Here is a 23,695-nt window from a genome sequence, read left to right as displayed (position 1 = left end):
TGTTCACATGTAATGCTAAACCACAGTTTATGTTACAAAACTGAGTTGCAGTGAGCCTTTGGCTTGTTCCCTCCTTCTCTGGCAAAACCATGAAGAGGAGTTAATAAGTTTTTGTTTCCTTATTTGACTAACTGCAGCTTGTTATGTTGTTCAAACCTGGGCAGACTTCAGATACTCTTAAATATGGTTTGCTAAAACAAGTCAGCTTCAGACTGTGACTTGTAAATCTGGCTTGTTTGAGTAGATTGTAGCTATGATTAACCACAGTTTAGGGTTGCACAGAATGAACAGCTGTGGTTAATATAAAATGGAAGCAGAAGATTCTAGCCTTCCTGCAGCTATGCCAAAAGAGGAGAGGAGAAGAGAAGTGAATGCAAGAGTCCTAGGCTCATTGTGGCTTGTCCTCATAATGTTAAGACATAGTTTAGCATTACATGCTGATGGAGCCATTATAGACAGAGATGGGGTCCCTTATCATAGGGAGGCCATTTTCTGTAGTATCCCTTTCATCAGCCTCAATATATGCTTCAGGCTTCACAAAGAATCACCCAAGTTTGATTCAGATGAACAGCCAAAATAGCTAAGTCATCAAAGGACAATATTTTTTTACGTGGACTGTTCTTTTAAATGCACTGACATAATGCAGATACTGTAGCTGACAATCTCCTGGATAATGTGTGAAGTCATATGTAAAAGTAACCAGTTGTTTCTTGTGTGGTGCCTTTACCACCTCAACAGTTTGCCTGAATCCAACTGCAAAGCAAAGGTTAAGTAACTGGTAGAGATATGAGGACAAAACCAATCACTCATTTGTCACATGTTATACAAAAAATCCTGCATATGTGAGGAATTATTTATTTTCCTGCCATTCAAAGTACAAAGATCTCCTGACAGATCCCGTGGCTGTATAGCATTCTTGCTACATTTCATTTCATTCCTCCACCTTAATGTCCCATTACTAATATTCACATTTTCCCTCAGTCATAAAATAATACTAGATATGCACAATTGCATCCATGAGACCATAAACTGTTCAATAAAGTTGATGGTGAAAACCTTAAGATTATGAAACAGCCAAGGTTTGGTTTCTGCTAAAAGCAATAGCACAGCTTCTCTTTAAAAACAATAGCAAGATGCATTGATAATGCTAGTGTAGAGGAACTGTGAAACACTCCTGTCTAGACCCAAGAGTCTTAAAACCTCCGCCCTCAGGAAATTCTTTCCACATTGATTTGTCTGTGGAAGGACCCCATTGCATGTGCTGAGGAACCCCTTTGTGGTACCGAACAATCTGTAGTGATTTCTAGGGTGCCCTCTCAGCACACACAGTGCCCCAGCCAAGCACATGTGGACCAGTGATGTGCTCCACAATGCACCTAGCACTCCCTGCAACCAAACATTACAGGAGATGGTAATGGAAGGCAAACTGTGCTTGAGAGAAGTTTGTCTGCCAATACTGAATTCCTCATTGAGGAATCCCTTAGGGCCAAGCCAGAGGTGACAGCAGCAGACCTTTCTCTTCCTCTTCCTTTCTCCCCCTCCCCGCCCCACCTTTCTCTTTCTCTCTTTGAACTAAAAGAGGAACACAGGTGTGGATTTAGGTTTAGAAAATTTGCTCCTAACTGCAGCTTATCTCCCAGCAGTGTGCCCCTTTAGGTCAGAGGTGGGGAATTTGCAGTCCTACGGGAGTTATGAGATTCTGCTACTCCCAGCCAGCATGGGCAGTAGTCAGGGCTAAAGGGAGTTGTAGTCCAAAAACAGCTGGAGATCCAAGTTTGGGGAACATTGAGCTGGATGGACCAGTGATCTGTCTCAGTATCAGGGAGCTTCCTGTGCTCTTGTGTGTTGATGCTTTTGTTATCTGTGCTCTGGCATCAGAAAAGTCTTTGCGGGGAGAGGCTAGAGGGAAGTAAGCAGCGGGTTTGGCAAGGGATTCATTCACACACACACCCTTTTTCTATGAAAAATCAGATGCACCCAACACGCCCTGTGCTGCTGTCACATCTAGTTTGGCCCTAGTAATCTTCCAAGGCTGTTGGCTTCTATTTTACATTACCTTAGGTATGCTTTGCCCCCTCCCCAAGAAAAAAAAGAGAAACTTTCTGAAACTTTCTCTCTTGAGCAAACACCTTTTTTCACCATCTATCAAAGTATCCCTGTCTTTCCTTTTTCTCTGTCAGGGGGATCCTGGAATTGCGGTGGCAGGCATGAAGGTTAGTTTTCAAGTGCTAACCTCTCAGGGGGGAGGGGCTGTAGAGCACTCTTAGGAGATGAAAACAGAGGTGTGCTCTCAACTTAGCATCAAATAGTAGGGAGCAGAGAACTGAAAAGCAAAGCACAGCCCTGAGATTAGAGCTGCTGTTTTAATAAAAAGCATTTTTTAAAAAGAATTATCCTTAATACTACTTACTTTTTTGCCAGTTCAACTGCTAAATTTTGGGGTTTTATTGCACTCTGAAACATCACATCTAGTGTTTTGTAATGTAGTAGAGATTATAATGCACTGGAGAGATCCTATGAGTACAAAGTTCCTTCATAGTAAAAAACACCAAAGTGACACTTAGTCAACAGTGCAAATGTTTAAGATAATGTCTGGTAGTTCATAAGGAAGTTCATAATGTGCATCCATCAGATTAATTAAATAGCCACAATGGCAGATTCTCATATCATGCACTGTTGTTGTTTTTTTTAAAAAAGACGTAAAGCAGCTTTGATGTGCCAGCAAACCAGTGCTTAGAGTGGTGTACAAAAATATAGTACCACAACCCACATGAGATGCTGGTGTTACAGAGACATTATAACACTGTTGCAAACAGAAACACAGACCAGAGTGATTTCTTTTAAATGATCCAGACTAGTATGGAATCTAAACACATATAAAAAAAACGCTGTGAAATGCTTTTTTAAAAAAATGTTTGAAAAGAATATTGAATTTGCCATAGCTCACCATTGCCATCTAATGCCACTTTTGTATAATGCACTTTACAACACACATTTTATTTGCAGCTGTATAGCTGAGTCCGAGGCACCTGCCTTATCAGATTAATTTTATAGCGCTACCAAAATTCCCTTTAAAAGGTAGGATATGTGCAGAGGGTGGAATGTTATATTTGTACTCTGCACTGAAGCAAATGGGACTTCCTCCTCCCTGGGAATTCTGTTGGCGAGGGCTGGGCCACCCAGAGCTCATCCACACTTCCATTTGCCCCATGATTTCTAGACACAGGTCTGAGAAGTTTTTTTTCTTGTCCTGCCGCTTTCTCCAAGAAAATCTGCGGGTTTTTGTTGAATCAGAACAAATGGTGTTTGGGTTTTCTGCAGATTGATGTTGGTTCCAATTCAGCAGTAAACCACAGGTTTTCTCAGGGAAAGTGGTGGGACAGAAGAAAAACCTCTTGGACCAAGAAATCATGGGATGAAGGGAAGTGTGGTTGAGCCCCCAGTGTCATTACCAGAGTTTCTCCAAGAGCAACACGTTATTGTGCTCCATTCACTTCTATGGGAGAATGTAAAGAAGGGCACTATGGCTCTGGTGGCCCAAATCAACATTGCTCCTATCTGCATAGTCATGGTTCTCTTTTTCCAAAGTTGCCTCCTTAGGACAATATTTGCAGGGCAAAATCTGCAAGCGAGGGAAGACTTCAAATCCTTTCCCATCTACTGATTCTCCCCAGAAAATAGCCCTGACTGACATTTGCATTAGAAGGAAAACTTCAGAACTCAATGTTTTCTTCATTAGTTCCACCCTCAAACTTGAATATTAACAACTCTTGCCCATCTGTATTTCTGCAGATTCAATTTTTGAGTCTTGAAATAAAATACTTTTGGTCCGTTTAAAGCTGGATAGAAAGTTGCATGAGTGAATTTCACATCAGTACACAGCTGTGTGAGACCTAGTGAAACCCATTAGACAGACGTAAATGCAAATTGAAATAAAGTTCAAGTGGGGCTTTGGCATGAGGTCTTCTTCAAAGAATGGTCACCTACTCTGCCTGTTAGTGCTGGAAGTAAAAGAATCACCCCTCTCCTCTCTTCTTCTCTCAGTTTGTTTTTCCATCTTTTCCTAATGCAGGGTGAGCCAGGGATTCCAGGAGCAAAGGTATTGCACTTAAAGAAACGTCTGTTCTTAGTCTGCTTTGTCTATGTTTTATTTTAAGTCTCTTAAGGAGATCTGGTGTTATAATCAGGATGTGAGTATGTGAATACTTTGGTCAGTAGAGATGTTCCCTATTTTCCTCTCCTCTCCCCAGCAGGAGACAAGTGAAATTTCACAAGGGTCTGTAGAAGTATCTATCTATCTATCTATCTATCTATCTATCTATCTATCTATCTATGGAGTTACTATACTTTAGCTCTAGATCCTAGATCTCCTCCCCAAGCTTCAATAGAAGGGCTTCAATAATGACCTACTTTACAGGGTTGTTGTGTAGATTACTGAGATTAGGTGTGTGAAGTGTTTTCACCACTTTAAAACTCTATATAAATCCTACTGATGTTGTTGTTGCTATCAGCAACAAAAGTAGAAGTTTTAGCAAGTTTGCTATTTCTTTTAGGTGTTTCAGGGTTTGGCTATGTTGTGCTTGGAGACTACCAGTCAAGCGTAACAGACATAATTCTCTGCCTCCCTTTTCTTACCCATCCTCCAAATAAAGGGAGACCGTGGAGTTGCAGGGAAGATGGGCCCCCCAGGTTTGCCAGGGAAAAGGGGGCAGAGGGTAGGACATTGTCAAATGCTTGAGCTTGGTTTGCTTATTTGTATTGTCCTTCCCCCAAACCTTGACCAGGTTGCTTTGAGCTGCATTTTCATGCTTGCCAAAGAATGCTTTTATCCTATTTCTTACATGTGTGGAGTGTGCTGTGTATGCCCAAAACTAAACCCAGAATTTGAAGCACCCCTGTTCAGAATACTCAAACATTAGCAGTCTTCTGAAAGAGATATGTTTATATATTGTGTCTGCTTTCACCCTTGGAATAACAAACAGGATAAGTATTGTGATGGGAGGACAGAACGATTTGGATGTGTGCTGGGATGCCGGTTTATAAGAGGATGCAGTTGCTGCTGACTTTGAAGATAGCAAAATCCATGCAACTGATTAGTATTAGCTCTGGCTGCAGCTTATTAACTCTTCACATTTCCCAACTTAATTTGAAAATGAAGCACTCCATTTAATGCCTTGTGTGCACTTTGAAATATAAGTGAACTCAACTTCTCCGCTGCAGATCCAGATAGTAGATGAAAATGGCCCTCTGAGTAAACAATTTCCATCTGTACTCAAAAGTGTTATTGCCATGTCCATTTGGACCACTGCAAATGCGTACCATGCAGACACAGAAAGCAGTTATATCTAGAACAGAAGTTGGCATCCTGAGAATCTCAGCTGTTGTGGTTTAACTTTGAAGGCTGTCTTGGTCGTAGAAAACAGTTGGAAAGGAAAGTCAGACAGAGCTTTCAGCGGTCAGATAATCAGGTTTGCTCCACGCAGCTCTCAGTATTTCATTCTGCCCTACCACTTGGCTCATTCTTCCTCAATCTCTGTGCTCCCCTTCTGTTTCCCTTCCTTCCAAAGGCCTATTGTCATAAAAACAACTGCCCTTGTTAACTCTCAGGCCTGCTTATCACATCATGCTTGCACATGCAATATTAGTGATACCCTTCCCATTAAGCAATGTGTCGCTCATATGGTTCATACCCATGTGATCCAGCCGTCAAGCAGAAATTTACAAAAATGGGCTCTCATTGGGGTACATGGAATGGTTTCAGAATAAATGGTCTCAAGATAGCCTTCTGTACAGCTGGTGCTATTACAAATCAGTGTGATCAATATGATTTAAATCATGATTCCTATTTTGAAATCCAGACATTTCTTGAGCAAAAATGCATTCTGGCCAGCTCAGATAATCAGAACAGACTGGGTTGCATTTCCCTAAGGATGGGGTTACGGTCTCTGGAGTTCACAGTCTGGTGCTGCTGATTGATGAAGCACTGTCACTGGAACTGGTAGATCGGCTGCAACCCCTGCTAGATTGTTCAGCCACAATTATTGATGCTCTGGTAACATTTAGTGTGGACTCGTGAAACGCACTCTGTATGATATATCCTTTGAAGACCTTGGAAACTTCTATTAGTACAAAACACAGCAGCTACAGTGTATTAGCTATAGAGACTGCATCTCACCAGTTCTTAAATAACTATAATAGTTGCTGGTTCCTTGCTAGGCTCATTTGAAAGTGCTGGCTATTACCTGGATAACTTGGGGTCTGTTACTTAAAGGACTACTCTCTCCCACTTGATTCTACCCAAAATGAAAGGTAGAAGGCCTTTGTTTGGATCCCACAACCATCTGACCTTGTATTTACAATGTCTTTATTGGACTAGCTACCCCACCACTCATTATAAAGTGTTTTTGGCAGCAAATTCCTTTGCTTATTTTCCCAGGCATTTCAATGTGTTTAATAGCTGATTTAAATTGCAGTTGGATGTCTGCTTTGGTTTTTTGGGGATGGATGCTGCTGTTTCTGTGTTTTACATTGTTTTGATGTTGAATTGTTGTGTTGTTTTTGTTTGTTCTTTTAACTGCACACTGCCTTTGGGGCGTAAGCCAAAGGTGGCTCATAAAAAGATCAAAATGAATTTGTTTGCGACTGAATGCTGCTTTTATGTAATGCAAAGGCACAACTCAAAATGTTTGGCCATTCAGCCCGCAGACCCTTTTGTACTATGGAGTGATCTCTCCTTATAGCTGAAGCATCAGTGGTGTAGTTAGCCACTAGGACACCTGGGGCAGCGTGCATGCCCTGCACCCAGGGGCAAGGGAAGCCACCCACTGGGTGGGGTTTAGCCGGGGCAGGCCACCGCCTCTCCCTCATCTGTAGGGCAGCTGAGGGGGAGGCAGCAGGTGGCTGCAAGCTCCACACTGCTGTTTCGACACTGCGGAGCCTGCAGATGCATGAGCCACCGTGTCACTCCCAGGAGAAATGCGTGGTTTGGGCACCCCCGTGGTGTGGCACCCAGTGGCTCCCCCGCCCCCCCCCCCATCTATGCCTCTGTGAAGCATGCACACCTGCACAGAAACTTGGCAAAATCACTGAGGGCTCATCCACACTTCCGCTTGTCCCATGCCTAGAAAGTATGGTTCGAGTGGTTTCCTCACTCCTTTTCCAGGGAAAACTTGCTCTTTAGCTCTAAGTTGAGCAAACGTCTATCTGGAAAAAGCCTTAATTGCTCATTAGCTCAAAGTGGGACAAGAGGAAGGGTGCTAAGCTTGGGTTGCAACAGGTGGCCAGAACTTTCCTGAAACTAGGGATGATCATGGTGTTTCTGTGTCAGATAACTGAAATGGCAATACCCATATTGTTTGTTTTATCGAGCTTAGGTTCTTGGGCATAACACAAGGGTATAAAGCCATCCATACAGGTGCTGTAGATGGATGATCTTGGACATATACAGGATTGCATCACCTTGAGTACCTGTGACGCACCTGCCAGTTCCTGGCCCCCAATATCAAACCATCAGATAAATGATTGTCCTGTGAAGATGGTTTCTTCACAAGAGTTTGTGAAATGCAGCCTTTCAAAACTGGAAAGTTCATTAGATGGTGATTAGTTTTGAGAGATTGTTTCATTTTAAACCATGTTCTTTGAAAGAGAGAAACTTCTTGTAGCCGGAACTTTTTTTAAAAAAGAAAACCAACCCATATATATATATATATATATATGTGTGTGTGTGTGTGTGTGGGTGTGGGTGGGTGTAAAAGAAAATGGACACATGGCCATGCTGTGATATAGAATCAAAAGGCAAACGATGGTTCTTCAGAAGGAAAACTAGCAAAGGAACAGGAATAAAGCTGTAGACATACTTGCCATGTTGTGTCCAAAGATAGATTTACCGCCATTCAGCTGATCCTAGTGCAGATTAAACCAATAATTTCAGCAGGTATCCAACCATGTGTATATTTCACCAACAGGGCGAGAAAGGAAAACCTGGTGATCCGGGACCTCCTGGAACTGTAGGACAAAAGGTTTGTTTTGTTACCTGGGAAGGGGATGTGGTAACAGGTATATTTTCTTTATTTGCTTGCACAGAAACATTCAGGGAACAGGGCACCTCCAAGTATGCATCTTTATGCTTCCATAAAAACAGCAAATAATCTGACTGGGGAAAAAATATTTCACTGGACAGATCTTTGTACATTTGTTTTTTTAAAACATTTATAGGCCGCACTTTCATATGAAAAATCCACAAGGCTGAAAAATCCACAGACTGAAAACACACTATTACAGTAAAAATGTCAACACATCAGTGATAGCTGGTTGGAAAAGGATTTCAAAACTGAAAGACCTGTTTGAATAATTCAGTGGTTGTTTTTTTCAGAAGATGCCTAAAACTTCTACAGTGGTACCTCGGTTTAAGAACAGCCCTGTTTACAAACTATTCGGTTTATGAACTCTGCAAAACTGGAAGTAGTGTCCCGGTTTGCAAACTACCTCGGTCTAGGAACGGAAGCCGAACGGTGGAAGGGCACTGGCGGCAGGAGGCCTCATTAGGGAAAGTGCACCTCGGTTTAGGAATGGTTTCGGTTTAAGAACGGACTTCCAGAACGGATTAAGTTCGTAAACCGAGGTACCACTGTATTGGCATGGAGTTCCAAGGGGGCCAACCACATTAAGGGGTTGGAAAGGCGGGCCAAATCTCAGAGGCATGTGGGACCACCAACAGTGGCTCATCAGAAGTGCTGCATCTTAGTCAGCGTTCCAGACCCAATGAACATGAGTAATACCCATTGATCTGTTTTGCTGCCTCCCCCATTCGGTTTTATATTTCCTAAATACTGGTTGGCTTCTCCAACTGGTTTCACAATTAGTATGTGTAATGTCAGCAGTCAACTGACTAAGGGGTATTAGCAGCAATACCTTCTCATTTATCACTTCCTTCCCTTGACTCGTTCAGAAAAAGCCTTGTTATAGAAATACAAGCATTGCAATCATTTGACCACTGTTCTTTATTTGTATATCTAGGGAGATAAGGGAGATTCTGACAATGCACTTGGAGGAGGTAAAGGGGAACCTGGACCCCCTGGTTTACCTGGACCTCCAGGACCAAAGGTGAGTAAATTCTCCTTGCTCTTTTATATACATACTGTGGGCTGCATCTGTGCTTGGGTTGCTCACCAGCTCCACCTACTTCCCAATCCCTGGAGACTTTGCCTCCCCTTATATTCCCCATCACACAAGAAAAAGTCCCTGACTCCTTACAGTTCAACAAAGCCCCTTTTCCTTACAGCTCCCTACACTGCAGGAGCAGCCCTTGAAGAGGGTAAGGTGGAGGGGAGTGGCAGGTGGCAGTAAAACAGGACTAGGGAGCAATTGCTGGGGAGCTGCACCAGTCTGTACTGAATGTTCCTCTGTGGCTCACTTGCCCACCTGGGCCACTTCTTCCCTCCACCTTGCCCTCTTCCACTAAGGGATGGTTTGTGTGTTTTTGGCAAGCTGTCAACCCACTGTAGTTTGCAGCGCCACCTGTCCTTGGCCAGATGAACCACAGCTTGATAACACTTTTATGCAAATATAGTAGAGGAAGATATGCTTACTGAAGACTATTCCAGAGTGGGTTAGAATCTGACTATATGTGCACTTATAACTACACTACTGGTTTTTCTGTGAAGCACGTCCTCCTCTTTGGTGCTTTCTCTTCAAGATACTTGAATACTTAGAGATACTTTCAAGCACTGAAGTATCTCTAATCTAGATGGAAACTCTGGTTTCTAACCACCTATGTAATATTTTTCAGGGTCCCAAGGGTGAACCAGGAAAGAATGAAATGGTAGATTACAATGGCAATATCAATGAAGCTTTACAGGTAATAAACTAAGCTGACACCTACAACACAGGTGTGTACCGTGTGTTGCTATTTGTTTGTTTTATGGTGATTTTTTTTGAAGAGTAACAGGTTGTTTCATGCTGATTTAGCTGCAACAAGTGATCATCTCATATAGCAGGCATGTCCAAAATCTGTTTCGGGGGCCTAATCTGGTCCGCCGGTCGATTTAATCTGGCCCCCATGGCAGTATATGTCCTGGGCAAAATCCTAAAAAAAAGCTCAGCAACTTCAATCCTATGAAAAGCTCAACAACTGTGGTCAGCCCTCATGCATGTTTACTTCATCAAATCTGGCCCTCTTTGAAAAAAGTTTGGGCACCCCTGTCATACAGTTTATTGCTACCTCTGTAGAAGTTATAGAATGGAGACTTGGGTGTTATATTTATATATACAGATTATTATAATCACAGCCAGTGATTGAGCAGCACTGGATCATGATGGAGGCCTAGGACCCTCGTACCTACGGGACCACCTCTCCTGGTATGCCCCACAGAGAAACTTACGGTCTTCAAACAAAAACATCTTGAAGGTCCCAGGCCACAGAGAAGTTAGGCTGGCCTCAACTAGAGCCAGGGCTTTTTCGGCTGTGGCTCCGATCTGGTGGAATACTCTGTCACAAGAGACCAGGGCCCTGCGGGACTTGACATCTTTCCGCAGGGCCTGCAAGACAGAGCTGTTCCACCAGGCCTTTGGCCAGGGCACAGCCTGACTCCCTCCCTCGGCAATCTTCGCGGAGCTCTGGCCCAATGGTTGCCAGTGGCTTGAATTAATTAATTTTATAATGAATGATTTTAGAGTGTTGTTTGTGCTGTACTTTTGTACTGTTTTATTGTTGTTAGCCGCCCTGAGCCCGGCTTCAGCTGGGGAGGGCAGGATATAAATAAAACTTACTATTATTATTATTATTATTATTATTATTATTATTTGGAGATCATTCATGTTTAGGACTACTCAGATTTTAGAATGTGCAGGGGATTCTGGTGAAGTCACCTATTGAAGGTGGTAGGATTAGTTTGCAATCTCCTTATTATACTGCATGCAAAACAGCATCTTTTACCTAAAGTAGATCAGCAAAAGTATGGCATTCCTCTGGGATATGCATAAAGAATCCCAATCACTGCATGAACAGAAGTCCTACTTTGGGGAGTGTTAGCAAACTCCAACTCACTGGACAAAGCTGAAGGGCCTATTATGGCATGCAAAAATATTATGCCTTGAAAAAAGATAATGCAGCCACCATGAACCAATAATAAGATTTTTGAATGACATTTAGACTTTACTGTGAAGCGGGCTTCAGTATAAAACCATCCAGATGTCCACTAAGAGCCAAACTACATGTGGCACTAAACACCATACTGTATTAGTAGGTCTAGCTTATTTTGGATTTTCTTTTGATGTTTGGAGCTGATATCCATCCCTTACACTGTTAGTAAATTTCAAGCCAAACTATAGATGATGCTAAACAGGTCACTACGAGTTATGTGAATCTTTTTAAATAGCAGGCATGAGAGGCCCTGAACAAAATCAAAACTGTGGCTCATAGAGAGAGTTTTTAAAAACTCTTTATTCCCCTGCCATGATTCCAATTAAAATCACCCCTGCAGTTGCTGTTAACCCCAGGAGCAAAACTTCCATTGCTACGTGCAGATAATTCTCTTTGAAACCATGATTTGATAGAAAGGGTTATTCTCTTGGGCCTGTGGAGGTAATGTCAGTGATAGGGAACCAACACTGGTTTAATTTGTAGTGATGCATTTAGCATCAAATTTTTGGGCGCCCTAAGCTTACTGACATCACAAGGAATGTTTAGGAAGCTATGGATCTTGGTCATTTTCTAAAAATATGCTAGACCTACAGCTCTGAATGCAAGATATGGAGATGACCAAAGACTGTCTGAATCTCCAAGACCACAGAATATCTGAGTCGAAGGAGGGACAAGACATTGTCCGTTTCTCACATCTAATACCTGAGAAGCTCTGCTTAGCTCCAGCAAGATGTTAGTCTCATTTGCCTTCAGACTGTACACTGCGGTGCTATTCAGCATGTCTCTCAGTATTCTAACTTCTGCACTCCATGATCTCTTTTATACCCTACCAATAGGCTGTCAGCTAGGACAAAGAGGACATTAATTCAAAGTGCAATATTATATAATATGCCTGAATAGCTCTTGCCAGCAGATCAATTTTTGCAAGAGTTATACAGACATAGCAGTAGTAATAAGATAGTTCCCCACCTGCCAGATTAATACTGCAGATGTTTCAGATTTGTTACCTAGCTACAACAGATGTTTATAAACCCATTAGGCAGTAGGAATCAGTAAAGAACTTCTTGCAATACTTATATTTTGAATAAGAGCTTACCTCTGAAATGGGTTTTTCCCCCTAATGAAGATTTCTTGTCTGCTTAATAAATTCCATTTTGTACCTCATATTAACCTATTCTTTTCTGGTCTTTACCATGGGAGTTCAAGCTATTTCTGTGCAGCAGAAATAGGCATGTAAACTGATGGGTTCAGTGCAGCCTGATGATTGATGATGGGTGGGAGCAGTGTACACTAATCAGTAGTATGGCTGTCTAAAGTATTGAACTATAAAATGGACCACTTGAAGGGCTGTAGGAACCAGGTCTATAGTATATGTACAGGGAGAGCTGTATGGAAATTGCTTGTTTGGGGAGAAATGGTTTTGAATTTCAAGATACTGAAGTAGTGCTGGTTTCAGATTAGGAATGCCAACTTGGATGCTTTCTTCTATGCATCTGTAACGGCTGATCAACTTGGACATTTGTAAACATATAGGGTGGTATATCCAGTTGTGGTGCCCTACTTGTGCACTGAGTTCCACTTCTGTAAAAAGGATTCCCTGTTACCATTGATGCCCCTCTTCATCTGATTCAGAGGGCTGGGAGACCCTCTGCAAGGAGGGGAAGGGAAGAGGAAGTCCCTTCACATTTGCTGAGTTGAGTCTCGCCCATATTATGAAGATGCTGTAAAGCTGCTATTCTCCCTAAAGAAAAATTACAGTGTAAAAACTATTTTGAAAATCCAGAATGGAAATAAAACCTACATTACATTCATGCAACGTGTGGTTAATTGTTTAAGCATTGGTTTGGAGGTGAAAGTAAGAGAGTTGCTTCTTCAAGAAGAAGCTTTAATATATTTTTTTTGGTTTTTTCCAGGAGATACGAACCTTGGCTCTTATGGTGAGTCACCTTTCCTCCTATATGCACTGGCGTTTATAAACAAAGTTCTGTTACATAAAAGGGGTTAAATCAGCAACCGTTGGAAGACGCCTAGGAGGTCATCTGGTCCAACTAGTGCGCAGGATCAGCAAAGCAAGATGCTGCTGCAGCATCGCTGACAGATGGCTGTCCATCAGCCTCTGCTTAAGTACCACAAGCAAGGGAAGAGCCCACCACTGCCCAAGGCAGCCTGGTTCACTGTCAAAGAGCTCTTAGCATTAAGAAGGATCTACTTTTGCAATGTTTTCATTTTTAAAGGAAGAAAGCAAGTTATTTTGTAAACATGAGTTTTTCTTTCATCAGGGACCTCCTGGACTACCTGGTGTCGCAGGTCCTCCAGGACTACCTGGACAGAAGGTAAGAGTCACAATCTGAGATTCCTTAAAAATGACTAGGGCATGATCTAGAAAAAACAAAACAAAAACACTTTAAGGCCCAGAAGGTTTCAATGCAATAGATGATTACGGTTACGATTACGATTACGATACCTACACATGTAGATGCCTACACATGTTTCTCTCTCTCATTTAAATTCAAAAATGCTGAATTTGTGATTATGCTCCAAGCTTACTAATAATTAGGACCTTTCAATGCAATCCTATATTTGTTGTTGTTTAGTCCTTTAGTTGTGTCCGACTCCTCATGACTCGGGCACAACTAAGCGACTAAAGAACAACAAATATAGGATCTACTCAAAAACAAGCCCTGTTCAATGGAACTTACTCCTGGGTAACTGAAATATACTCAGAGTCGCAAAGTGATTTCATGCTCTTTATTCAGCTCATAGTGGTGAGGAGGAATGAATGAATGTCCCCTCACAGTATCTGCTTTATATACATTATTTACACAATGGGCTGCACATGATTGGCTAATTCTGGAATTCTACTGTAAGCCAATCAGGTTGTGGATTCACTTCTATCTGGAGCAGGATTGGGTGGTTCCTGCCAACCAATCATACTGCTGCATTGTTCTAGGACCAATCAGACTGCTGCATTCTGAATCCTATTGTTCTAGGACCAATCAGACTGCTGCCTTTTGGATCCTATTGTTCTAGGACCAATCAGACTGCTACAGTTTGGATCCTATTCAACTCAGTACATAACACCCCTCCCCTCTAAGTTCCAGTCCTGCCCGGGAGGTCGCATTCATAGTCCTCAAGGTATGCCGGCGGCCTACGTGTGCGTTGTGGCCTGGGGTGTTCCCTGGTCCGGGCTCCGGGTTCTGGCTCGTGTTCCAAGGATGCTGGCTGTGATGCGGCTGTTTGGTCTGGTGCAACCGGCTCGCTCAGTCGTGGTTCTGGTTCCGGTGTCCTTTCGGCCTCACGGGTCCTCTCTGTATTTACTGATTCTGCCTCTCCTGCTGGCCCCTCCTGCTCTATGGGCCTCACTGCCCCGCTGTTCCCTTGGGACTCCTCTGACCTGTCCTCCTCCTGGTTTTCTCCCGGGAATCGTCGCCGTATCTGGTCGCAGTGGCGGCGCCAGCATTGCCCCCCATCCGTTAGCACCTCGTACGACACGGGGCCAGTGACCCTGGTGATTGTGGCGGGTACCCATGCTGGGCCTGCCCCAAAATTCTTTGCGTACACTGGGTCCTGGGCCTCGAAGGTCCGGGGGTTCCTGCCTTCCCCCACCACTACCTCATCCTGAGCTCTATCGGGGTGAAGGCGGTCCAATCTGATTGCAAGGCGCCGACCCATTAGTAGTTCAGCGGGGCTCCGGCCAGTCGTTGAGCTGGGGGTGCTGTGCTGTGCTAGAAGGAATGTGGCAAGGCGGTACTCCCAGTCCCCTTGCGTCATGCGGCGAAGGGTGTCCTTGGTGGTCCGCACCATGCGTTCTGCTTGGCCATTGGTGGCAGGGTGGAACGGCGCCGAACGGATGTGGCGGATGGCGTTCTGCGCTGTGAAGGTTTGGAATTCTCCTGACGTAAATGCAGTCCCGTTGTCTGAGACGAGAGTGTCAGGGAGCCCGTGGGTTGCAAACAGCCTGCGTAGTACCCGGATGGCTGCGGACGTGGAAGTGGACGGTACCAGTGCGACTTCCAGCCATTTGGTGTAGGAGTCCACCACTATGAAGAATGTTTTCCCCTGAAAGGGGCCAGCGAAATCCACATGCAGGCGTGACCATGGTGCTCGGGCGGACTCCCAGGACTGGACTGGGGCCCTTGGGGGATCTGGGCGGGATTCTTGGCAGGCCTGGCAGTGTTTGACCCAGGCCTCTATCTCTCCATCGATCCCCGGCCACCACACATAACTCCTGGCAAGGGCCTTCATTCTTACTACCCCTGGATGTGTCTCGTGTAGGGCTGTGAGGACCCTTTTGCAGAGGGGCTGGGGAACAACGACTCTGCTTCCCCATAACAGGCACCCCTTGTGGGCCGACAGTTCATGTTTGCGGGTTGTGTAGCCGGCGAATTCTGGCCCGGGGCTGCTGCTGGGCCATCCCCTCCACACCCAGTCCAGGACCCGGGAGATGACCCTATCTTTCTTGGAATGGTGTGCAACTTCTTGTGCCTGAATGGGGCGGTCGGGAAGCAGCTCCAGGCTCATAACCTCTTGTGCAGGTGCTGGGTCAGGGCCTGTTTCCGGTAGTGGTAGCCTGCTGAGGGCGTCCGCATGGCCCATCGCCTTCCCAGGTCGGTGAATCAGTGCATACTGGTAGCTGGCAAGGAAAATTGACCACCTGAGGACGCGAGGAGACAGCACTTGGGGGGTCTGCTTTTCGGGGGCAAACAAGCCAAGCAACGGCTTGTGGTCAGTCACCACGGTGAAGGGCCGCCCGTACAAGAAATCATGGAATTTTTTTACTCCCTTTACGATTGCCAGACCCTCCTTGTCGATTTGCGAGTAGTTCCGCTCGGTTGTGTTGAGTGTCTGGGAAAAGTACGCCACCGGTACCTCTCTTCCATCCGGGAGTTGGTGCCCCAGGACAGCTCCAATGCCATAGGGTGAGGCGTCGCATGCTAGCACCACCGGCAGCCTCTCGTCGAAGTGTGCCAAGACCGAGTTTGAGACAAGCAAGTCCTTGACTGCCTGGAATGCGGCCTCCTGGCGCTGGCCCCACACCCAAGGGGCCCGCTTGTCCAGGAGTCTGTGTAGGGGCTCCGCTACCGCCGCCTTGTGGGGAAGGAAGGAATGGTAAAAGTTCAATAGTCCCAAGAAGGCCTGAAGTTCAGTCTTGCTCTTGGGCGCTGGGGCATCACAAATGGCCCGTACCTTGTCCCCAGTCGGGTGGACCCCTTCTGCGTCCACCATAAATCCCAGAAAGTCCACCTGAGGCACTCCTAGTAGACATTTTTCCCGCTTCACCTTGAGACCCGCCGTCTGGAAACGGTGCAGAACGGTGCGGAGGCGGTCCTCAAACTCCTCTGGTGTGGGGCCGGCAATCAACACATCATCGAAGAAGGGGGTGACGCCAGGAATCCCTTTAAGGAGAGAGTCCCTTATATTCTGGAATATGGCTGGTGCCACGCTGACACCGAATTGCAGCCGCTTTACCCTGAACGCTCCTCTGTGCGTCACAATCGTCTGTGCCTCTGCTGTGGCCTCATCTACTGGCAGCTGTTGATATGCTTGGGCCAAGTCCAGCTTGCCAAAAATTTTCGACCCAGCCAGGGTGGCAAGGACATGGCTGACCACTGGCACTGGGTATGCGTGGGCCGTGAGGGCCTTGTTTATGGTACATTTGTAGTCTGCGCAGATGCGGACCGAACCATTAGGCTTGACGGGTGTGACGATTGGGGTTTCCCAGGGAGCATTAGGCACCGGCTCCAGCACTCCTTGCTCTACGAGTCGGTCCAATTCCTCGTCTATACGGGGTTTCAAGGCGAACGGGACCCGGCGGGCCTTGAGCCTGACCGGTCGTACTGCGGGGTCAAGCTGTAGCGCAATGGGGGGGCCCGTATACTGTCCCAATTTCCCATCGAAAACCCCTGGAAATTCCTTGCATATGGCGTCCACGTCCACTTGTAAGCTAGTGTGGTTCACCCCGGTGACAGCTAGCCCCAGTGGTCCAAACCATGCCAATCCCAGTAAGCTAATGTAGGGGCCCTTGACCACAAGCAAGTCCAGTTGCCGCGTCCGCCCTCGGTATTGCACCCTGAAGGTCCCCACCCCCATTGTGGGGACCTTACGTTTCTGGAAGTCCCGGAGGGTGAATGGGGCCGGCCTGAGTTTGGGACCCCCAGTGGGACACAGTTTCCTTAAGGTCCTTGCCGAGATTATGGATAGAGTTGAACCCGTGTCAAGCTCCATGCGGCATGGGGCCCCCTCTATCTGTACCTCTACATAAATTTTCTCTACGTTGGGGTGGGGCAACTGGTATACCTGGAAGTCCGTGAGCTCCGTCGAGTTGCCTTGGTGCGTTGGGCCCCGGGACCTGGGGCTCTTGGATTGGTCATCTGATGCCTGGTGTCGGGTGGGCCGAGCCCGACACACCCGGGCGATGTGTCCCGATTTTCTGCACTGCCTGCACTCTGCGTTGTGGAAACGGCAGGTCCTCCTCTCGTGACTCTCCCCGCAGCTTGCGCAGTTCCCTCCTTCTCGTCGAGGCAGCTGTGGTCTGTGCGCTGCTTGAGTGCGCTGCTGTACTCGGTGCACCTCCTCCCTGTCGGATCCTGAGTCGTCGGTGAGGTCTTCATGGTGGACCCTCGGTTGGGATGGCAGGCTCGGCCGTGCCTCTTGGGTCGACCTCTCGGCAGCTTCTGTTGCCAGGGCCTCCTCCAGAGCGACCTGGAACGTTAGGTCCTTCTTAGCGTAGAGGCGCCGTTGCAGCTTCTCATCCTTCAGGCCACCGACGAGGCGGTCACGAAGCATGTTCTCCAGCTCTGAGAAGTTGCAGAACCGGGCGGCTTGGCGGAGAGAGGTCACAAACCCAGTTATGGTTTCCCCAGGGGCTTGCCGCTTTGCGTAGAAGGCATTTCGACGAGCCACCACTGAGGGCTGCGGCGAAAAGTGCCCCTTCAGCTGTTCCATTATTGTTTTGTATGGAACAGTAGCGACGTCTTCAGGCGCAAGGAGAGCCCGGGCGATTTCAAACGTCTCCTCTCCGCAGACGCTGAAGAATATCGCCCTCTTCTTGGCGTCTTCTTCGTCGGTGACCCCTTTGGCTTCTAGGAGGAAGGTGAAACGGGAGGCGTACGCTTCCCAGTCTCCAGATGCTGGGTTGAATGGCGAGAAGCTGCTGTTGGCTGCCATTCTGAGTTCCTTGTGCCCCGGAGCTGAAGCCTGGATACACGGTGCGAGGCAGCGGTGCGGCAGTTGGCGGTGCTGCGGTGCTGTGTGTGGCAGTCAGCTCAGCGGGATCCCACCTTCGTCGCCAGTGAAATATACTCAGAGTCGCAAAGTGATTTCATGCTCTTTATTCAGCTCATAGTGGTGAGGAGGAATGAATGAATGTCCCCTCACAGTATCTGCTTTATATACATTATTTACACAATGGGCTGCACATGATTGGCTAATTCTGGAATTCTACTGTAAGCCAATCAGGTTGTGGATTCACTTCTATCTGGAGCAGGATTGGGTGGTTCCTGCCAACCAATCATACTGCTGCATTGTTCTAGGACCAATCAGACTGCTGCATTCTGAATCCTATTGTTCTAGGACCAATCAGACTGCTGCCTTTTGGATCCTATTGTTCTAGGACCAATCAGACTGCTACAGTTTGGATCCTATTCAACTCAGTACATAACAGTAACTGAAAAAGATTGTGTATAAGCATTAATAAACTACATGACCAGTAGAGTTATTTTCCCTGTGTATCCTCATCACTCCATAATGAAAAGGCAGCTGTAAACTTTTCTTCCTACTCATTATATCTCACATTTTATAACTGCAGAATAATAAAACCTAGTTTTAGTATGAGGTGGTGCTGTGCATTCCATTACTAAGGGGAAATGTTCTATAAATGAAAGTACGCCTGGATAATGTCTGACACAAGAGACTTCTTTTTCAGTCACCCTTGTTTTAGTCAACTGCACTCTAAAGGCTTTTCTGCGCATTACATTTACCCCCTGATTGCTATACCTGAGGTAAGTGCATGTTAGGTACAAGCCAGATAGATGACACACCTGGTTGTAAATTAATTTACCACAGACAATTTTTTAAAAAACAACAACAACCGTATGTCCATCCACAAGCATAATTTAAAACCTGGTTTTGTGTCTGATGGTTGTGCTGCATCTATGCTACGGCAGGGAATTAGTTCATTCTCAGTGGCCATAAAGGAAACATAACACAAAACTGGGGGATGAATTTCAATTGCCTCTGTTAGTTAAATGCCACTAGGTGTGTATAGTGGACGCTAGGTGCATACACACTATGAAATACATTCAAAGCACATTTACCCCCTCAAAGAATTTAGGGGTAAACTACAGCACCCAGAATTCTTTGAGGAAAAGTAGTATGTACACAGGCATCAGCACAGCTGGGGGAACAGGCTGCATTTTCCCCTGATATTCCCATCTTGGAAAACCTCTTCCCCAAACTTGGCTCTTGTGCGAGTCCCACTGTGGTGTGGGAGTTCTAGGGCACTGCTATTGTCAAGTGAATAGGACTGCCAGGTTGTTGGCTGGAAATATCCCAGTCGAAGCAGAAGACAACCCAGGCTTCCCCACAAGTTCCCCTCTTAGCGTTGCCCATCCTCCCAACCTCCCTCCTGTTCTCCACTTGTCGTAATAAGCAGACTCTAGATCTACTGCAAGAAATACAGGTGCCAGAAAAGAGTGGAACAAGCGAGAGTGGTCATGGCTCCTTCGTGCTCCCTGCATTAGGGAATTTTAATGTGCAGTGTAGATTTCCAGGTTGCAGTCTCACAACGTTCTGTAGCCACTGACTATGCTCAATCCTCATTGGGTTGTTTGGTGTTTTCCCGCACCTGAAGGTTTGTATCTAAAGGTTTTTATTACTATTATGCAACCCTTGGAACTCCTCCACCAAGCCTGCTGATACCACTCTCTTTTGCCTGGATTTTGCCTTGCACCTGGAGAGTGAAGTTTGCTATAATTACCTATGATTCCTCTACCTGCAGAGTTGTTTTTCGTCACTTCCCGTGCTTAACACACAAAGAGGTGAAATAGCCCTTCACAATTTAATTTTTTTAAAATCTCCATTGGTTTCTGCATCTTAGGGTGAAATTGGCCTGCCTGGTCCTCCCGGACATGATGGAGAAAAGGTAAGGGCTAGGTAATGGGAGTGTATTAATTTGGCTGGCCTTTCAAGCACGAAAATAGATGGGTCACAGTTTCAAATGACTGAAGGTGAGATTATCTGCTCTCTAAAACTGGAATTACTATAAAAGGCACTGATGATGATCTTGATTTAAACTGTTTCCATAAAACAATAATGCTTTTGGTGGCTCCATTTGCCAAGTGCTTGACCTGATCTGTGGCAGCTGTTGAATACATACCTGCCATTAGCCATACGATATCAGAACTTCCAGATTGTATGCTTTACCAAACTGGGCCGGGAGACTTCAACACCTGACTGAATTGTCATAAGGCAAGATGCTGCCTTATCTTCCCTCCTGATGGGTCTACCTCTTTCTTCACAAGTTAAATACAAAATGTTCTTCTCAGTGAACTCAGTGTGATTTTTGCATGCAGAAATCCAAATCCTACACACATTTATCTTGAAGTAAGTTTGGAACGCCTCTCTGTTTAGCATAGCTTTCTATAGGACTAAGATGGTGAAAGACTGAGAACTTTAAATGTGTTTTAATGTGTGTGTTTTTTCTAAGAAGAGATTCACAGTAATTTGCAGTGGTGTGGAAGGAGCAGAGGGATGGACTTAAATTTATCCCCTCCATCCTGTGCAGACACACATTTTCACACAGCCCCCTCCCCACTCTCTCACACATACAAGCATGAAACTCTTAATCTCAGGGTCATGGGTTCAAGCCCCGTATTGGTCAAAAGATTCATTCATTGCAGAGGGTCAGACTAGATGACCCTCATGTTCCTTCCAAGTCTACAATTCTATGATTCTATGAACTTCAGGGTCACACTCATATAAATGGGATAAATGGGATGTCATAATGGGGTGAAATCCTCCCATTTTTTTATTTGTGCACCTTTGGACAAATGCCCTCAAGGTGGCCTACAAGGACAATCCATATAAGACACAACAATAAAAACAACAACAAATGAACAGCCAGATTTATTGTTTATAATTTGTTGTGTATTGTTTTACTGATTTTCCTGTTAGCCACTTAGAGCTCATTTGAAAGATACTCTGGGTTATAAACGTTCTTCAATTACACTCTTTATTATATTACATCTGCCACTTTTTCTACCGAATCAATCCATCTGCACTGAATTCCCAGGACCTTTGCCTAGTAGGTTGTTGACTAGGGACGTGTCAAGAAACACATTAGAGAGAGTTCTGCGAGTAAAGACCACAAAGGGTGTTGTCTATAGCTGCTTGCTAGCACTGAGTTCAGTGCCCTTAGTACTTGGGTCTCAATAAGTTTCCACTCTGATAATGCCAGCAGTGCACTCATGTTTTTCTATTGCATTGTATAGTATTTAAAAATAAATGTTTTTTCTTCTTCTGTAGGGTCTTGATGGCTTAGCTGGAGAAAAAGGTGATCAGGGGATGCCAGGACCTCTAGGCCTAACAGGTCCAATCGGACTTCCAGGATTAACAGTAAGCTATCCAAAGAATTAGATCATCCCCCCCCAAAAAAACCCCACTTCTGTGGGGAGAGTCAAGCATTACAAAACACTGCCTTGAATTCTTTCTCAGCTGAAGCTGAGCTAATGGTTGCTCACCTGAGGCTCTGCAGTAAGTTTGTGAAGGAGGTGAGATTTAAAGCAGGAACTACCACTACCACAGCTCTCACCTTAAGTCATTACACTATACCACCATAGTGCTGCTTGCTTGAGAAAAAGGCTTGTCAGAACCACCTGCTTTTGAAATCGATTATATTTGAACAAAGAGGGGGGGGGGAGTGGAAGCATCTATGCCTGAGATAAAACAGGTTCTAATCAGTTCTGTGCAGGAAGGGCACAATTTCTAGAAATATGGAATGTGTGTTTCTTAAGAGTTTGGCCATTATATTTCCTTTCTGAACATACTTTGCCAGCTTAAGACATTATCTAAATTTGTTAGAATGGTGCCCAGCTATTTTGACAAAGATCAAGATAGGTAGCACAGCTAATTCAGGCACACTGTCGTATATTTTGGGAGGGGTGCAAAATGATGACTGCAGTTCTTCTTCTCTAATGGATGTCTTCATCTGCATGTTAAGCCATCTGAAAGCTCTTAATACTGTAAAGAAATAAAAATCATACCAGTGCTTGGGTTTATGCTATATTTGCTGCATTTGCAGGGAGAGAAAGGAGAACCTGGCGCAAAAGGAGACACTGGAGATTCAGTAAGTTGTCATTCCACAATTTATCCTCTAAAAACAGAAGCTGAAGCTTACTGGGAGGATCACTGGTGTAGTCAAAGCATCCGTCAGGGTTTTATGGGTTGTGAACTTTAAACTGCCTACTCCAAAGTATTCTACTGAAAAAGGGGCCTGCCTTGACGTGATGGCAATTGACCTGTGGCTGACCTCTGAGTACTCACAGAGTAAGGGCAGGGACCATTTTTAACAGCAAAGGGGATTTCTGGGTGAGGACCACAGCAGCCTTCCCTACTCACAGCATGGTTTTCTGCATCCCCTCTCCCCAAGCACTTCTCCAGCCAACCCCACCTCTAATGCAGTGCTTAGTTGAGAAGAAAAGACACCCAGAAGGATAGACTTCAGAAACGTAAATGGTACCCATCTGCTCTTTTCATTTATTCCATAGCCATTCACTTCTCTCATGAGCCCACCATTCTGAAGGTTACATAATGTTCTCTTATGCAAGCTGTTTACTGTGGCACTGACCTTTCTTTTTCTGTTTGGGGTTTCAGGTACCAGGGCCCCCAGGGCCGCAAGGCCCACCAGGAACACCAGTAAGTCCTATCTGTCAACTACATATATGGTAGCATTTTACTGAAACTTCATACGCAACTCTGTTCTGCAAGGCTGCCAATAGTCAATGTTAACTGCAGTGCACGGCGTGAGCAAGCAAGTAACTTAGTTATTATAGTTGTTCAAGCCATTTTTATCTTGTCTTTAGCTTGAGACAGTTTGTGGACAAATTTAAAATAGAAACAAAATGAAAACAATACAACATATAAGATATATAGGCATATATATATATATATATATATATATATATATATATATGATTGAACACCATTGCAGTTAAAATATAGCAATAAGGAGCAATTTCTGGGTAGATGAAATCAACAAAACTGCAGTGCTGGCAGCACAGCATATTCTGGTCCTACGGTTTTACCTACTGTTTGCTGTACGAACTGAGCCAGGGCACCGTACATAGACCAACACGTGCCAGTGAAGAATGTTTGTTTTTGTCGCAATATGATCTGCAGACTAATTCAATAGATTCTATTCTACAGTGGTACCTCGGGTTAAGAACTTAATTCGTTCTGGAGGTCCGTTCTTAACCTGAAACTGTTCTTAACCTGAAGCACCATTTTAGCTAATGGGGCCTGAAGCAAAGTTCTTAACCCGAGGTACTATTTCTGGGT

The 23,695-nt window shown here is 45.1% G+C and overlaps 1 protein-coding gene across 48 annotated transcripts in view; it reads left to right on the top strand.

Annotated features, from left to right (window-relative positions):
- Nucleotides 1–23,695, top strand: part of COL13A1 (collagen type XIII alpha 1 chain) — a gene marked incomplete at its 5' end in the record, with an annotated part of 94,112 nt that overhangs the window by 47,232 nt on the left and 23,185 nt on the right. For 31 of the 48 annotated variants that reach the window (XR_013986110.1, XM_081004701.1, XM_081004699.1 and 28 more), the window contains 12 exons: nucleotides 2,181–2,213; nucleotides 4,073–4,099; nucleotides 4,653–4,715; nucleotides 7,965–8,018; nucleotides 9,016–9,102; nucleotides 9,788–9,856; nucleotides 13,054–13,077; nucleotides 13,420–13,473; nucleotides 20,238–20,282; nucleotides 21,665–21,754; nucleotides 22,440–22,484; nucleotides 23,012–23,053. Coding sequence is in view for 47 of the 48 variants with exons in the window: in XM_081004701.1 (XP_080860827.1) it covers nucleotides 2,181–2,213; nucleotides 4,073–4,099; nucleotides 4,653–4,715; nucleotides 7,965–8,018; nucleotides 9,016–9,102; nucleotides 9,788–9,856; nucleotides 13,054–13,077; nucleotides 13,420–13,473; nucleotides 20,238–20,282; nucleotides 21,665–21,754; nucleotides 22,440–22,484; nucleotides 23,012–23,053 (633 nt within the window). The remainder of the gene's footprint in view (nucleotides 1–2,180; nucleotides 2,214–4,072; nucleotides 4,100–4,652; nucleotides 4,716–7,964; nucleotides 8,019–9,015; nucleotides 9,103–9,787; nucleotides 9,857–13,053; nucleotides 13,078–13,419; nucleotides 13,474–20,237; nucleotides 20,283–21,664; nucleotides 21,755–22,439; nucleotides 22,485–23,011; nucleotides 23,054–23,695) is intronic. The other 17 variants (XM_081004715.1, XM_081004712.1, XM_081004711.1 and 14 more) reach the window with 4 other exon arrangements.

The sequence above is a fragment of the Podarcis pityusensis genome (assembly GCF_964106645.2).
Source record: "Podarcis pityusensis genome assembly, chromosome: 5".
Taxonomy (NCBI): Eukaryota; Metazoa; Chordata; class Lepidosauria; order Squamata; family Lacertidae; genus Podarcis; species Podarcis pityusensis.
This window is presented reverse-complemented; position numbering and strand designations above follow the sequence as displayed.